This window comes from Microchirus variegatus (assembly GCF_963457635.1).
Source record: "Microchirus variegatus genome assembly, chromosome: 16".
NCBI classification, from domain to species: domain Eukaryota; kingdom Metazoa; phylum Chordata; class Actinopteri; order Pleuronectiformes; family Soleidae; genus Microchirus; species Microchirus variegatus.
The window spans coordinates 16708087-16726640 of record NC_139817.1 but is presented as its reverse complement, the minus strand read 5'-3'; the positions used below and the strand labels follow the sequence as shown (position 1 = coordinate 16726640).

The following is an 18554-nucleotide window of genomic DNA, read 5'->3' as shown; positions in this document are numbered from 1 at the left end:
GGAATTCTATTCATAGAACAATAATAATAATCATTTTTCTTTAATTCCCTGTGTTTGCAAACTACATTATTCACAGTCTTCTGTGGCAGTGATAGTGAAATCTATAGTAATACAGTCTATTTCTGTTTCACTTAAGTTGATTATTATATTTTTACTGCAATAAATAACTAAATAAATAAATAAACAACTGGAGAAGAATATTGGAAGAGTCTGCTCATGCAGTCTTATCTCACTCAAGCAGATGTTTTGCAGTCGTGGCAGGGAAATTACCCTCAACCCGACTGTAATGACAGTAAAAACACCTGCGTGATTTACAATTGTTGCTTTTGTCGCCAGGGAAACGTGTGTGATCTCCTGCAAGTCATCGTAATTTAAAATGTTTAATTCTTTTTTTTTTTGAATGAATAAACAGCTGCATCAGACTAACGTACTGTGTCCTTTATTCCCCCCCTCCTCCTCCCCTCCGACATAATTTCCTCGTAAAGTCGCTGTAGCTGCAAATTGAACAAATGGATGTGAGACGAGTTGTGAGAAAATTTTTACAGTCTTGTCAACTTCAGATGCTCGCTGATGCAAACGGAATGTGACAATAAATACTAATGCAGAATGGATCATGAGGCAGATTTCTTTTCATTTGTTCTTAGAAACAGCACCATCACTTTTCACTTTTTGAAAAAAATCCAATTAAAGGGGACACATTTCTCTACTGTATTTAATATTTAGTTGTGCATTGTTTTATTTAAAATACATTGCAGTGCAGATTGAGGAGAAAGTGTTCTGAAAGTTTATCTTTATGCAGTATGTCATTTCTTCCACGAGGGGTCAAAACAATAACAAAAGACCCAATTTGATGATCAAATGTGGGATTGTGAGCTTCAGCTAATGTCCGGATGAAGTGACTGATCCTCTTGGGGTGAATTCCAATTCCTTGCTTAACCCTCAATCTTAACCCTCAATCTCAAAAATGCGCCCTCCCTCTAGTGCAAGTGCTGTCCCGATTTTCAGAAAAATTAAGTTGGGGGTCAAGTTTTAGGGCTGTATCGCCCTCAATATTGAGATTTTCCGAGACCACCCTTGGTAGCAAGGGCTACCCAGAATGCATTGCGTGTTTTCACATAACAAAGATGGCGTCAAAAGCAGCGAAACGAGTGCGCTACAAATGAAGTATTTTCTTTGTTAATAGAGATATAAAAAATATGAAAACCATTGTATGATCTTAGTTTAGGCCCATATTATGGATTACTTACATCATTGTTGAGTAACATTTATTTTTATTTTACGATCTTTTGTCAATAGCCGGCCGGTGTGCACAAGCGATCGTTTGCTATCGTTTACTTTTCAATAAGCCATGGTGTGCGGTAACTGTAATCTGAATATGTCTGTGGTTGTGGTATTTGTATGAGTATCATTTTATAACCAAGTGACAACCTAATAACTTGACTGACAAACGGATCGTAATAAATAATCGTGCCTCGTAAATGTGTTCTTCTTTTTTGGAGTTGACAGACTGGACGCAGCTTTCGTGTTATTCTGCCCCCACAGTCTGAAGACGTATCTGCATTTAAGGGGTGTCCCATTTCTAAGTGACAAAATAACCCTCAACACTTGGTTTTGAAGGTTGGTTAAGATTAAACGTTGAGCTTGAGGGTTAAGATTGGAATTGGAATTGGCCCTTAGTCTCTTTTTCCCCAAAGTTGTTTTGTCTTACGGACCAATTCCTGGCATTTTATTAAGTACAGAGGAGGATAAATTATAATGTATGTAGATATAGAACAGGGATGTCCAAAGCGGGCCAATCACCCTCAGTCAGATGTTGTACGGCCCACAGCTTCGGTTTTATAACGTATTATTTATGGTCAGGGACAGACTGGGACATAAAATCGGCCCTGGTCACGTGTCAGCTCATCATCTAATACTTTATCCTCCACATCACGAGGGTCGCGCGGGATTGTACTGTAATATTTCGGCTAGTTTAATTACACTACGCTACATGACCTATTGACCAAACGCTGACCTATATTTACTGATTTACTGCCCTGAAAAAAAAACCCTTTACCCCCTTTACTATTCTGATTGTTTTCCTTTTCTCCTTCTCCTTTCAAATCTTAATTTGCACTTGTTCTTGTCCTGAATTTTCTCGGCCATAATGAAACCCTGTTTAGATGTTTGCGTGTGTTTATCACTCTGTGAGTGCAAACACGCCGTCTTCAAATGCAACATCACACTTTGCCTAATTGAGCACTTGTTGCCAGATGCACACGCTCACAGGGATCTCTCTCTTTTACTGCAGACGAGAGAGAGAGAGTGATATAGTAGCGGCGGCGGTGGCTGCAATGATTGCAATATAAAAGTCCTGCTGGAAACGAATAGGTGATGGATTCTATTGTGAGTGGCTGAGCTCGCTGTAATGAATTTTTTCTGCTGAGTGCTTGTGGATGATTATTATAGGAAAGTTGGTTGCGATACAGACGGAACAGTCACATTTAAGTTCCACTCAGACGAGGAAGATAAAGCGACACCTTTAGAGCAAGGCTTTTCCTGAACACACACACACAGTCCATAATATTGCTCACACTTTCTGTTATCATCCTGAATAGAACTGCTGTGGATAATCTGAATAACGTACTTTGCACTAGAGTCAGAAAATGTTGATCTGTGCTTGTCAAACCTGGAAATGACATGTGATGATGTTCTTGAATGTCTTTGTTTTGTCCACAAACCAAAATGATTCAGTTTTAATGATTTCTTTAATGATTTTCTTCTGATGTGAAGCAAATAAACAAAGAAAATATTCACATTTAAGAAGCTAAAATAATCAGAAATCTTGTTTTAGTAAGAAAAAAAGCTTCAAACCGATTATCGATTTTTAAAATAGTTGATGATTCATTTAGTAATGGATTAATTGTTTCAGCTCTACATTGCACCAAAAAAAACTGCATCCCCCAATTTTCATTCACAATTTATTTCTGCGGTGATGTCACATTTGCTCCTCTTAATGTTAGCTAATTGAATAATATGTCATTTTTGTGAGTGTGTTATTGATTTTATTACTTAAATAAGATCAACTTCGTCTGGGTTGACAGAGAGCTGGTTTGATGCCAGGATGAGTTTGGCTGACTCGCTCAAAGCAATCCATCACATACATTCTTTTTTTTTTTGATTTTCCATCTTTTCCGAATCCTTGCTTTTGCTGCTGCTGTAGCAATCATTCATCAGAATTAAAGATTAATATAAGAAAGTTGCTGAGCAGGACTGAACTGAGCCAACCTCGTCACTAATTCATACATAAACATGATTTCTCCACTGATCGTCGACTGTCAGTGTTCGTTCTGACAGCACTTTGTCGGACTTTGGAAGCTCCTTTTGTGGGAGAATGTTAAATAACGTCTGTCAGGGCAGATTAAAGAGGATTTTCAACTCTGGGTTGACTTTTAAAAAACTGGGGAGAGACCACAGACACAACGAGCGGATCCCAGTCAAGACACAGGACCACTCACTTGGGGATTTCAGGGAGGAGATTCCTGGGATCTCACAGAGACTTGTGTGATTTAACGTGAGATTTGAACAATGTTTTGTGCTGAGAAACGCAAAAAAAGCCTGTGGATGAAGTCATAGCTGAGAAGACAGAACTTCTTCTTGTACAAGTTAAATGAAACGAGTCCTTTATCAGTCATGGGAAATCACAGGGGAAAAAACCTTCTCTGCATTTAACTAATCCCGGAGAAGCGGGAAGCCAATGAGACTAGACCCGACAACCCTCTAGTTACAAGCCAAGCCCCCTTTCCACGTGGTCATGGGCTGCCCCAAGTTCTGGTTCCAAACAAAAGTATGCAACATCCATTTACCGGTCAACTCATTGGTTCTTCTCACGCCCCCAGTCGTAAATATCAAAGATGTTTAATATTTACGGGATAGGGTTAGATCAATGGGGCTAAAATGGTTTCTGTGAATCCCTCAAAATGCAGGATAATTTCGCCAGATAATCTGTTCAAATCAGCCAAAAATTGTTAGACACCTACGATTGTTGGAAGGGTCAGATCGGGACCAAAATCCAATTATCCTTTAATGTTGGACAGGCTAAAATGCTGTAATCTACTTGTGTCATTCTGCATCTCAAATTAGTAATGACTTCAGACTTGGGAGCAAGCACAGCCTCCAGATTAGGTCTGCAGCGATTAATTGATGAATAATTGGTTTCTAAATTCTTTCAGCAATTTTGGTTGTTAGGGTTGGGTTGGGCTTATAAACCCTGTGATTCCTACCCTGACAGGAAAAGTAATATTTATGTTTGTGGACGAAACACTGATTAACATTTCTACAATTTTTTTGACCAGATATCCCTATTCCTAATTTAGATAGAAATAAGCAAATAAGTAGCAACTGATTCATTATCTGAAAGAGCAAAACGGAGATGCAGTAAAATCCACAACAGCCAACATTAAAAGAAGCTAATTTAAGATCTGCCAGAGAAGTACAATTGAAAAGTTATGTGTAACCGCTGCAGCGAGATAAAATAAAAATAGTTTTTTCTGATAGAATCATGTTTTTTTCATGTGGGACTTAAATGAAGACACTGACTCAGATGGTCTTATTTTCTCGGGCAGGTCATTCCAGTCTCCAGGCTGTAATTGCAAAAGGAATCTCGAACACAGAGAAGGCCAGCGCCCAAGGATCTCAGGTGAATTAGGGATTAAAGCTTCTAAATCAAATATAATCTGTAGGCCAGGCAATGGAGGGCTTTAAAAATGATTAATGATTAAAATCAATTCAAGAGCGCCTCCATTCTTTAGTTTTTGGTTTATGCTGCTCACAAATAAGCAATTTTCTTGACCACCACTCGCGTTATTATTTGTTGAAATCCCTGCAACTGCGAGACGCTGATTCTCCAGAGTCCACCAAATCCGTGGCACCACAATTGAACTCTTACTAGACTCATGCGTTGGTGATTTACATTTATCTGTCAGGCACTTAGACAATGCTGTCATTCAAAGGCACACGCCATGAGTGCTTCCTAATTAGATGGGGCTTATATTGGCTGTCGTGCCGCGGCTAAGAAAATAAATAATGGAAGGAGTAAAGAGACGGAGGAAGAATATGGGCCAGAGGACGAGGGGAGCGAGGCTCGCGAAAGCTACTTTTCAATTCAGGCTGGGAAATGTGGAGAGCATCGAGTCCATACTGAGCAAGGAGACGCATTTGGGGATTTCAAAGTCACAGCTGGGTTGAGAGAGTGTGCGGCTGCTAAGAGAGCTAAGTGCTTTGTAATAGCAGTACAGCACGGATGGACCATGGGGCCTGAAGTGCTTAGGTGTTGTGATGTTACGGAGAGCACAGCTTGGTTAGCTACTCTGGGGTCAGGGGCCCAGGGTCTGACTTACATGGGAGAAATTACTGTACATGGAGGTGGTGGAGGTAGTGCCGGGCAAGAGTATACTGAGGGCAGGGAGCCAGAAAAATGATGAAATGAGGAGCATGGCTAGTCTTTGGTGTTTTGAAGAGCTTGGGACAAAAAACCTCCAAGATGATAACAGATACGAGATAAGATAGTCCTTTATTAGGACATCTGGACCAGATACCCTATCTCAAGTCTTAAAACCTATAGCCCTCACTGTTCAGATGTCAGGCATTGTCATCATAATCATAATCAAAAATCTCTGTAACAAGCGTGTTTTGAAATGTCCCGGCTGTGCCGGTCTTACCTCGGTCACAGCGAAGCTGCGCTTTCCACATGGCACAACCTTGTACCATTTGTCATGCAGCATGTCCATGAAGCCGTCTGACTTGTACTGGCTAACGAGTTCCGAGATGTTGGAGGTGAGCGGTGAGTTCTGCGGGAGGCCAATGCCGTAGCCTGGGGGACACGCCGTGGGGAGACAAAAAAATAATTGTTAAAACCAATTTGTGATGATTTCTGACATGATTTCTGTCTGAAACAGCGCAGCTGGCAAGAGCTTCAATAAGAACAGATCAGCTCGTTTACAGCAACTAGGAGGTTTTTGACCATAAAAACAAGTTAATGTATGTAAGGAGACCTCCATAACTAACATATGTGCAACAGGACCACTCTATGTGACCTTTACAGGGCCACACATAGAGACAAACAACCTCAACAAATTCACTCTCATGGTCAATTTCAGAGTGTCCAATTTGCCTAATACCTGATTTGCCTAATGTCTGCATGGTGTTCAACTTTGGGAAGAAAATCCAAAAGACAGGGAGAACCCAGGTCTTCCGGTTGCAAAGGCAAGAGTGCTAACCTCGACACCAACAGTGTGGCCTTGGTACAAATTGGATGTGCCGCCTTCTTTTAGGGTTGAGTATTTCGTACCTATTTCTTACCTATTGTATTTAGAATTATATTTATTTTTAATAATGCCAATACCCTACTTAATTTACCTTCTAAAAGTCAGGGCAGTGAATGTGTCATCATAGCATTTGCTGCCTTATGGATTCAGTAATCTCTGAATCAATACACGCATCAGCAATCATGATCCAGCCTTGTTGTTTTACTCGGAGCGTTTGCATTTCAGCTCATCTAGTTCCTCCAGAGCATGGTGTCATACTCGGGCCAAAGAATTTGCATCAAACCGCTGTTTTGTGCATTCTGAACTGAGCTTTAAGACCTCACACCACCCAGATGCAAACGTTGAATCAAGGCTGCTGTGTTGAAAATCCGATGCTGGTTACCCATCGTCTTTTTTTTATTTTTATTTTTTACTTCTTTCCCCGTTAATTAAAACAACTGCAACAACTTCACAGCCCTTTCAGCAGCTCCCTGGTTTTTGTTGCGTAGAAACAACAGGAGCAACACCCAAAAGTCCCTTGGCTTTCAAAACATTAGAAAAATCTCTGGTTTAGGTGGATGAATTGGTCTTTGGTTCATATCTCAGAATTTCTTCAACAGAGCTCTGACCACTTACAGGAGAAGCCTGCCTTGGTGGGGAAACTCTCTTGGATTGATTTGAATTGTGTCCTGGAGGCTTTAAGGTGCATTAAGTAATTAACAACACTGCAGGAAACTGGCACTGTGCTGGCCCGTAATGGAAGAAACCACCATGGGAAGATTTCTAACAGAGAGAAGAAGACGCTGCTTCCTAAATGGACTGGAGATTAACAGTGGAGAGAAGTGAGCTTTTATAAAGGCAGATTGATACTGTTAAGAGTTAAGGCTAAAAAAATGCTAAAACATTTTCTACAGAAGAATAAACGCTAATGTTCCCCAACACTGGACGGAAATTTCTACTTTTAATCAAAAAGCAATCAACCCCCTAACTGTGTCATTAACGAGATAAACCACAATTTTTATGTCCCGAACGAGCTATAATGTGTTATTAAACACGCTTCCGAGTGGTGTTACCTTCTATCGCAAAGGGTTTTCCAACAGTCAGAGTTTTACAGTCGGCGTCTATGGAGACCTCGTAGTCCAGCAGAGCTTTGTCCATGATGAATGCGTCCAGTCTCTGAGGGTCGGCCCTGGAAAGACACAGCGAGAAACACACGTTAGATGCATCATCCGTGGACAATATGAGGGATTTTCTTTTATTCCTTTTAACCAGGGGTTCTCAAAGTTTTGATACCTGAGGGCCAATTTAGGAACCCAACATTGGACTGAGGGCCGCCAAAGGAAAAAAAAGAAATAAATCCCATTTGTAATCATTTTAATGACCAGATTGCAGTTCTACAGTTTAGCGTTAAGTAATATAAGCGTTAATAATGCTTTATAATTTACTGGGTAATTACCCAGTATTTTGGCCATTGTTCTTACCTTCTAATTACAGGTTAATACCACATTTCAGTTACCATATATTTACTGGGTAAATAGCTAGTAATTGGGGGCTGTAGCTACCTGCTTATTACCAGCTTATAACCCAATAATACACTAAAATTCACCATATAGAAACCAGGTAAATACCCAGTATTTTTGTTTACTCTTATTGGTCTGTATCCAGTAATGTCCAATAAACATTTAACAAGCTTAGTACCTCCTGGATTAAAACTATCAACTGTAATCCACTGCGTGCCGCCAGAAATGTTTCTGCGGGCCGAACTAATGCTTTTAACCGTTAAGGTGTTTCTCATGTAAGTAAAGGATAATGGATTTGATTTCAGTGGCAAACGGCACTAACTAAACTCCGTACCTTGTGGGAATAAGCCAATGGAACACGCACACATCTTCCTAATGAGGCTTTAAAATTCACATGAAAAATTTAACCTTTAACAGCCTGCGAGACATAAACTTTAAAAGAACCTTTACTGAGTGCCGTCTTTACTCCTGGGCTTCGAACTTTAAAAGACTTGTTTTAAACATATTTCTTGGCTTTAATCCTCGTGTCCTTGTGCTTTTTCACACTCCGTACACATAACATACACACAAATTGGAAAGCAATGAATACAGCATGGAAGTCATATGAGAACAATTTATTTTTGCTTTGCGGGCATTTTTTAAAAAAGAGGAACAGTGTTCAACAATCACTGGAAATGTGTAAACAAAACTCTCTCACTCTCTCTCAACCTTTTGACTTACCTGGACCTATAATTTATTTTGTTGGCCTGTATCCTTCTCTCAGTTCATTTGTATTCCACTTTTCTTCTCGCTGCGAGCCTTTTTTAATACAGAGGTGAGATATTAAGCCTCGACACTGTGTAAGGTTTACAAATCAGCAAGCTTAAATGTTTTTAAAGCCTTCTGTGATACAAAGGCTACAAATAAGGTATTTTTTTAATGCTTTTTTGTTGTTGTTTTTTTTATCAAGGACAGTGATATAAATTCACCTCCAGCTTCTCTACCCACTATTCGCTTGAATTCATTTTCAGGGTGTGTGTCCTTGGACCTTCCATCAAAAGCACTGTATATATTTTATGATCCGCAAAACCCTGACATCAACCTGTTAACTAACCCATAAAATGAATACACAATGCTTACTTTTCTGTATCACACTCCCGCGGCGATGCTTGTAAATTGAATGTGGTGGCATCTCAGTGGCGTAAATGGAAAACACCACCACTGCTGCTGCCGTCTTCAGCAGAATTTCTTTATTGTATTCTATACGAGACGATGCATTAATGCAGAAACTTTGGACTCTATCATGACAGAAGACCTGTTACTGGATAGTAAACTTAGCTGCTGTGTTCAGGGTTGAGCTGCAGTTGTGTGAAAAGAAAATCTTCACAAAATGAGATGTTATTCGACAGGAGCATCGTCTGCTTCCACGAGCAAGCCAGGAACACAGTTGTGTGATCACGCTCCAGTCACCACACCACACTTTCTCTCCAGAAAATGCTCTAATTTAGAGCAGAAAAGCTGCAGTCGGTTAGCTGTATTCGCTCATGTGAAAATATTAGGTTAACTTTTCAGTGATTTTCTTTGGTTGTTACTGATGCTGGCACATGGATTCTGCAAAATACGATTTTGATCAGTGACATAACCTGATTTATAGAGAAGCTGTACGCAGTGATGCATCTCTCACAATGAGATGTTCTCAAATTCCTCCATAAATCTTTTTTTTTTCTTGTTACATTCAAACACTTTATGTTTTCTTTTGAAGTCAAAGCTGCAGTAAAATCAAAAGCTAAATATTCACTGAGATGTTCACTCCAGAACCTTCACTTTATTTTGCTGTAGCCAATTACAGGTTGACTTTGCCTTGTGTTTTGGATCATTGTCATGATGAAATGTCCAAGTACGTCCCATGCACAGCTTCCGGGCTGATGAGTGCAAATGTTCCTCCAGTATTTTTTGATAATTTACTGCATTTATCTTGCCATCAATTTCTGACCAAATGTCCTGTGCCTTTGTAGCTCACACATCCCCAAAACATCAGCGATCCACCACCGTGTTTCACAGGAGGAATGGTGCACCTTTCATCATCGGCCTTGTTGACTCCTCTCCAAATGTAGTGTTTATGGTTGTGGTCAAAAAGTTCAATTTTGGTCTCGTCACTCCATATGACTTTGTGCCAGAAGGTTTGAGGCTTGTCTCTGTGCTGTTTGGTGTATTGTAAGCAGGATACTTTGTGGCATTTGTGTAGTAATGGCTTTCTTCTGGCAACTCGACCATGCAGCCCATCTTTGTTCAAGTGCCTCCTTATTGTGCATCTTGAAACAGCCACACCACATTTTCCTGTAGTCCTGTATTTCACCTGAAGTTATTTGTGGGTTTTTTGTTGCGTACCAAACAATTTTCCTGGCAGTTGTGGCTGAAATTTTAGTTGGCCTACCTGACCATGGTTTGGTTTCAACAGAACTCCTCATTTTCCACTTCTTAATTAGAGTTTAAACACTGCTGATTGGCATTCTCAATTAAGTTGATATTTTATTATATCCCTTTCCTGTTTTAGTTCAACTACCTCTTCCTGCAGATCCTTTGACAATTATTTTGCTTTCCCCATGACTTTGAATCCAAAAACGTCCGTGCAGGACAGGATGAAAGATGCAAGTGTCTGTCAGGAGTCCAGAAACTCATTGACGTTTTTATACACACCCACTAATTTATTATTATTAATAATAATATATAATAATAATAATTATAATAATAATGATAGCCATTCAAACCCGTTTGTGTCAAATTGTGTGCATGTTAGGCCAAATCACCAGGGTATGTAAACTCAGGGTCATTTGGGTAGTTTCTGTTGCCATTATGATTTAAAAATAGTAAAGACAGTTGTTTGACAATAAATGCCTTCAGCCAACCACTAACCATGAGTGAAAGTGTTATCATTCATATTCTCTGAAAAATGGCCAAGAAATCGTAAATTTTGTCAGGGTATGTAAATTTATGAGCACAACTGTAGACTGTATTTTTAAAGGATATTACTGCAAAAAAAGATATACTTAACATTCAATTTATGATAAATGTATTCTGTAACTTATTATTAAAGTACAATTTTACCGAGGACATTGCACTTTACTATAAATATACGCACAGCACTAGTGGCTGTAATGTATCTTTGACAGCATTATTGACAACATATACATAAAACAACTGCTCAAACTGAGATCTAACTATGAGTCATTTTGGTCAACCAAAAGTACGTTTTTAGCGCACTGGTATTTTGAAACTCAACTAGGTAAAAAAAAAAAAGTGTTACTGAGGTTAGGATTAGGGCTAAAAAAGACAGGATTAGGCAATAAATTACAACACTAACAAACAAACAAAAAGTGACACGTCCCGTAGTATGTTATGTAAAAGTCTAACATGGGTGTTGAACCCCTCGACCACACCAAAATAAACCACTAAACGAACTTCTGGCAAAAACCTCATCGAAGCTACTTGGTTATGACACATCCAAAGCACCAGATTGCTGTTACTTGCACTACCACTCGGAGGTCCCTCAATTTAAAATCGTACCTGGGTCTTAACTCGTAGGAGGACACGTCTCAACACTTAAATTAAAGACTAGAAAAAAATCCTGTGATTCATCAGTTGGTCCTGACCCAGTTTGTGGCACTGACTGCAATAGAGTCATCCAATCATATTATAACGTCATTTACGTTAAACACACATGGCACACGGGGTAATTTGTAGCTAATGTCAGATCCCTGTCGGACATAAAAACCCCAGAACGCTCACATTGTCGCCTCGCTTGTTTGAAGTCCTGCTCATTTCCTCCACAGATGACATTTTGAGCTTTAAAACTCTCACGAGCTCAGTAACCAAATCTTGTTTCCTTTCCAAACTCCATGCAGGAAGGACTTTGATCCAACCAGGTTTCTGAGCGCGGATCTTATTACTTATTGTTTTCATGAGATCTGTTCTATATATATTGATTTAGATTTTTATATATATTGATGAATCAAGGGCAGGGATTAAATTGAGACTGGTTTCCACATTGTCAATAAGTGTCTAGACAAAAAATGCAGTCGATATTTGTGTCACGTTTATTAACTTTGCTTTGGAATGAGTGGGAATCGACCATCAACCATCGCAACCAAGATCAATGATGACTAGTGTTGTGTCGGTCAGGAGTGATTCGTTCGAAAGTACGAATCATTTGACTGAACGAACTGACTGGGATCACTTCATGAACTGATTCGTTCCATTTTTAGTTCAGTTGAGCTCAGCAGCGAGCGTGGCGGCCGGGAGTGGAACTGCCGGGTCCTGTGAATCTTTGGCAAACTACGCCAGCCAACGTGCGCCGAGCGGGGAGGGAGAGGGAGTGACTGTGAACTGTGTCTGCCCGGCCGTGCTGCTGTGATTTGTACACTGTCAGTACACTGACTCACTCATGATTCGCGCGTACGAACGAACTGAGAGACAGAGAGGAGGTGAACTGACGCTGAGGTACGAACTGACACACAGAGAACTGGTTTACTGACGCTGAGGTACGAACTGACACACAGAGAGGAGGTGAACTGACGCTGAGGGATGAACTGACACACAGCGCTGGTGAACTGACGCTGAGAGATGAACTGACACACAGAGAGGAGGTGAACTGACGCTGAGGGATGAACTGACACACAGCGCTGGTGAACTGACGCTGAGAGACGAACTGACACACAGAGAGGAGGTGAACTGACGCTGAGGGATGAACTGACACACAGCGCTGGTGAACTGACGCTGAGGGATGAACTGACACACATCGCTGGTGAACTGACGCTGAGAGATTAACTGACACACAGAGAGAAGGTGAACTGACGCTGAGGGATGAACTGACACACGGAGCAGGTGAACTGATGCTGAGAGACGAACTGACACACAGAGAGGAGGTGAACTGACGCTGAGGCGCGAACTGACACACAGAGAGGAGGTGAACTGACGCTGAGGGATGAACTGACACACAGAGAGGAGGTGAACTGACGCTGACAGACGAACTGACACACAGAGAGCAGGTGTACTGACGCTGAGGACATGAATCTCGTCCGCGCTGTCACTCACTCACTCTATGACCCGCGGCGCGCACGTACTGCACTCAGGGAGGAGGTGAGTCACGTAGCGGGGCACTGGGCTCCTGCTTAGAACTGAACGATTCGGTGGACGAATCTTTTGAACGAATCATTTTAATGAACTGATTCAAGTGATTCAGTACACTCAAATGAACTACCGATCCCATCACTAATGATGACAACGATGACGGGCAATTATATTTAAAGGTCCCATATTATGCAAAATCAACTTTTTAATCATTTTAATCGTTATATTTGGGACTCTGGAGGTCCTATCAGTCGGAAAAAACATGTGAAAAAAGGGAAAAAAGAGGACTCACTCATGGTTTTGTGGTCCTCCTCAGTCAGTACAGGAGATAAAACACGCTATGTTGACTTCCGCGCTCACTGGGACATCACAATGCGCTAAATTCCTGGAATTGTTGTCTCACGGAGCTCCCAGTAGCCTCTGGCTGATATCGTTTCCTGTCCTTTAAGTTTCGTTTTACTTTTCTTTTTTTTTTCTACTGAACAGAGCGTTCTGAACAGGGCTGTTTTGGCAGGGTGATTGAACTGCTGTGGTGCTTCTCTCTTTTGGTATTTTGACCAAAGCATGTCACAGACATGTTCATTAGGACACCAGGGAACTAGTTTAACTTGGAGAAATAGGGTATAACATGGGACCTTTAAGTTTGGGCTCACTCCGGGCCTGCAGGACAGACATATCTAATTGACAAATGAGGAGCTCTAAAGTAAACAGTCACTGCCAGTTTCACTCGCTGGGAGTCGATACTTGACGTCTCCTCACGGCGGCACTGCTCAAATGAATGAGGGGAAACTTGGATGGAAGTTATGTGACCCAAAGAAGAGGGAGTTTACAGTGGGATAATGGGATAGGGAGCTATGTTAAGAGATGCTCCATCCATGTTTGTTTAATACATAGACTTTATGCACTTTGTTCTTCATGTTGTGAATAAAGAATTGTTGTATCGGGATATTATTGGTACCATGGACCAAGTATCGCATCGTGGAGAACCCTGTGATTCTCAGCACTAGCCTGATAGCTACCATGCTAATGACTGAAGCTAACACTCCTTATAGTTAATGCATTCTTATGTTTTTTTTAATGGCTGTCACAGGGATGTCACAATGAATATTTTCAAAGATTTGAAACCCTTCGCTACAGTGAAATCTATCGCTTCTTATAAATAAATGAGTCTGTCCTCTAGTGGTGAGTTAAGAAGTACACGCTTCTTCTATGTTCAGACGTTCTCTGCACAAAGTTATATAGAAACAACATCCTCATAAGAGTCGGGATGCACCAATTGCCATTTTTGGGGCCGATTCCGATTTCCGATTTTTCAAGAAGTTTGACCTGCCGAAACTGATTTTAGCCGATTCCAATTTCAATTTTTTTAAACTACTACAGCATACAGAAAGATATATATTTTTGCATATTTTCTTTAATAGAACATTTTAACATAGAAATACAATCAGTTCACATCCAATATCCAACTAAAAATACAAAAACGAATCACTACCTGTATGTGTAGTTTATTTAAGTTAAAATATATTTCACAACATATTACCTACACACAAATAAGTAAATGAACTAATGACCAAGAGCACAGAGCTCACTCTCTCGCTCTCTCTCTCTCTCTCTCTCTCGCTCGCTCGCTCTCTCTCTCGCTCGCTCTCTCTCTCGCTCGCTCTCTCTCTCTCTCGCTCGGTCTCTCTCTCTCCCGCCCTGTGCCAACAATGCCTCGCACTCTCTACACACACTGGTTTAAATGACAAACAAACAAATGCTGAGTGCTGATCAAAAGTTTGTGCAAGTGATTTAAGGTCCTGACTCTTGTCCCAAATATGACAGGCTTCATTCAGTGATTGAAACAAATATATAAACATTAATGAAACGTTTACATGCAGAGCGCTCACTCGCTAAGCAGACAGCAGTGCGGCTGCACGGATGTTGTGTAATCAAATACACCGGTACGGCGGTATATTAAAAATTCATATCATAACGGAAAAACAACGGTATTCGGTTTGAACCGGTATACCGCCCAGACCTACACTCTGCTACATGTGCGTGTAGCCACGTACACGTGTGGCTGATGTTGTTAAAGTTAAAATTAAATTAAAATCGGAATATATCTGTCTGACTGGCCGGTCGCCGATTGCAGCCGGTCGCCGATTGTGGCCGATCACGTGAAAATCGGCCGGTTCCGGTCACTGGCCGATTAATCGGTGCATCCCTATAGATAAGAGTAATTTAAGCATCACTATCCATTTTGATAAAATCTTGACAACACCCATCCTTTCAAATGACAAGGGAATTTGGTTTAATGAGGTGCCATTTTTGCAAATCTTTTGTGTGTGTGTGTGCGCTGTACGACATCTTACTTGAGTTGATGAATTCCATCTGGCGTTGCCGGGACATTGTATCTCCTCATGTATTCGTGCATCTCGGGGAAGCTGTTCCTGACGTAGTCTTCTGCACTGCTTTCTCTCACTGTGGCAAATCGGAATCCCTGAGAGGGATGGTGCAACTGCAGGAAGGAAGAGAGACAGACTCAGAGGGGATTCTGCCAAAATATCCACATAAGCAGTAATATTGCTCAATAATGATTTTCCAAATTTTTTTTTTTTTTTTTGTAGTTAAAATTAGAACCACTTCTTTTCAAGTAATTCCTGCATTCTTGTGTTTCAAAGAGTTGGTGAGTTGGTACATTATTTCCTTGTCTCACTTACCCTTAATAAGGTGTTTTAATTATTTAATATATGTAGGCTTCAGAGTGGGTTCTCTAACATTTATAAAAGATACCTGAACCACTGGTCAGTAGCTGAACTGATGCTCTTTTAAAGTGGATAAATCATTTTGAACTTGGCCATGTCTGCAATGTAGAAATGTCAAAAGTCTGTGACATTTAAAATACTCAAGACAAAGGAAACTAAATATCTAAAAGTTCCAAGTTTAATCCTTTCAAATATCTGCTCCATCGTGACTGTATTTGACCAAATGCAACCCATCAAACATTGTCAGATTCTGATTCAGATGCTTTCACACTGCAACGATATCATTTGAGTTGATATTTAGGGCCTTTTGTACCTTTGGGTCATGAATCCCTGAAAGTTGTTCGTAGGTCTTCTCCCCGACCATGACAGCAGCGAGGTTAGCCGTGTAGGTGGACAGGCAGAAGAGACAGAAAATGGCCCAAAGGTTCATCAGCAGACGACCTGTCCAGCACTTGGGCGTCTTGATGGCTACCGTTCTCCCGAAGAGGATGGCATAGCAGACATTAAGCGCCGACGAGAAGGAGAAAACACGGTCACGGTTGCGCCCACGCGGAGTCATGCCGAATGGGCTGTGCCACTCGTAGAGGGTGAGGAAGATGGCGGTGACGTGGAGCGAGACGAAGATGCCGAGCCACATGGACCAGTGGAGCGGCCACATGAAGGCCCCGATGGGTGCGGCGGTGTCACGGGTGCGAACCTGGGCCCGGGGGCACAGGGATTGAACAACTTAAAACAATAAATCATATGTGGTTCAAATTTGGCATAAACTTAAATGAAGTTGTCTTATTGTAAAATAAATCATCATAAATTATGGGATGGAAAGTAATAGGGACTGGGAATAGGCAATATGGGCAATATGAATCCTTTTCATTATCCTGTTTTATGGATGTGACTCTGTCCATTAAACTAACTTTAAAATATTGAAATGATAACCAAGTTCACACCCCAAATTTCAAGATAAAAGTTTCAGATTCATCACGTGAGAGGCTGAGGATAAACACTTGATTCTGGCTCAAACTGGACAAATATCTAATAGACATGGAGTCGCTGCTTATTCTTGATATATTGAATGCTTTACCTTATTTCAATGTGAGAAATGTCAGTTCCCCAAATTCAAACTCATTTAAAATCTGATATAATATTTCTTCCATAGTTGCATATTAACACAAACGCTTCTTTAACCTTTTCTCAACTGAAAAAAAAATAAAAAAAAAATGAAACAGTTAATCTAAGCTTGATCCACTGCACATAAAATCGAATGCTACCTCGAGAGGAGCAGAAGAGAGAGAAGGACTACCATTTTCACAATGCTTGTCAAATATAATGCAAAGAGTTTTAATAATTGCAGAGAAATCGGTCTGTATCCCCCAAAATGAAGAATTACATTTGCTCATGGTTCTCATCCACCATCTGATTTATTGTAGAGACTACGTCCCTATATGGACATTTACCGTCTTGTCCTATGTATTCAAAATGGGTTCACAATAATAAAAACGATTTCTACACTGGCTGACCATACCAAGTGGAAAGTGTTAAGGTGAGGTCAATGACAGAGCAGAGAGGGATTGACCAGAGTCGGAAGAATCTGTATGTAATGAGGAGAGAAATGGCAGCACTCACCAGAATCCCCAAGCTGGTAGAGAAGAAGGGTGAGGTGAAGTCAATGACTTGGCTTCTGGCTGAATTAATGCTGAAAGACGTCACCGCTAAGTGGGCAGCGCCGCTGAGCAAGTCCCCCACCAGTCCTGTCCAGCGACCATTTTTGAAGCCGCCGTATTTCCCATCGCCGACAATATACAGGTCAAAAGTGAAGCCCATGTCCTCAGCCAGTTTCTCCAGCAGGTCGATGCAGTATCCGTAACAGCACTTCTTTAAGTCGGTGGGAACAGATTCGTTGTGTCCTGCGAGGTTCTGGAAAAGTCCTTTCAACACTGACGTTTCATTAGTGAGCGGATCGAGGCACAGCTGGCCTGCGGGACACAGTCCGTCCCCGTCCACATCGCGGGTGAAGACAAACGGATGCTCCACGAGTGTCACCACCCGCATGTGCAGCCTGGCGGATCGGCGCCAGTCGCCGCCGCTTCCAGAACCCGAATGGTTTGGCCAGGCCCTTTGGTCCATCAGAACTTTCCCCCTGCGCCAGCGCCCCAGGCGGGTCCAGGTTGGCTGGCCGAGAGGGTCCAGCTGGAGCGACCAGATGTAATGATGCGCCTCTGAGATGATGTTCTGGCTGTGGCTCTCTGTGGATATGAAGCCGCTGTGGCCTTCAAATGATGTGTTGGACAGAAATCTGAGGGGATTGAAGGGGAAAGCAAGGAAGACAGTTGTGACGGAGGGTTTAGAGGAGATAGAAGACAGGTTATGTTTCAAATAAAACAACAGGGTTAGCAAACAAATGATCTTTTGAGAACATATTCAACATTTGGGGTCCAGATCTACACGGCCCTTGCAGACATGAATCCTTGCCATGTCCATCGCATATCAGAAAGGATGTCCTTCGTCATTTACACGGTGAGCTTCAGTTTCTTTCATGCTATTTGCACGTTCTGCCTGGTTTGTCCATTTAGCTTGCCGTAGAAACATGCAAGCACAAGATGGTGGCCTTCGTAAACCAAAGCCCTTGCTTCAACTACTCATAAAAAGGCTTATTCCAAGGCTATAAAGACCAAATTATTATTTTAAGGGTTTATACACTTATATCAACAGGAAATATACCCAGTTTCTGCCAATAAACACTCCTTTGTCTTACACACTGGAACATTAAGTAACAAGCAACCTGAACAACTTAATTTAAAAAGAAGTTGTTGAAATAAGTTTGAAATTAGGAAAAGTTCAGTTTAAACCTTCTTCTCTCACACCCTTCAGTCACATTTCTCTACAGAGAGAAAAGGTATTTG

General features: G+C 41.2%; 1 protein-coding gene across 1 annotated transcript in view; it reads right to left on the bottom strand.

The window, feature by feature from the left end:
• Positions 1–18554, bottom strand: part of grin3a (glutamate receptor, ionotropic, N-methyl-D-aspartate 3A) — a gene marked incomplete at both ends in the record, with an annotated part of 61593 nt that overhangs the window by 13873 nt on the left and 29166 nt on the right. Inside the window, 5 exons of the mRNA XM_083902358.1 lie at positions 5700–5851; positions 7358–7473; positions 15265–15410; positions 15971–16354; positions 17278–17947. Of these exons, the coding sequence (XP_083758484.1) occupies positions 5700–5851; positions 7358–7473; positions 15265–15410; positions 15971–16354; positions 17278–17947 (1468 nt within the window). The remainder of the gene's footprint in view (positions 1–5699; positions 5852–7357; positions 7474–15264; positions 15411–15970; positions 16355–17277; positions 17948–18554) is intronic.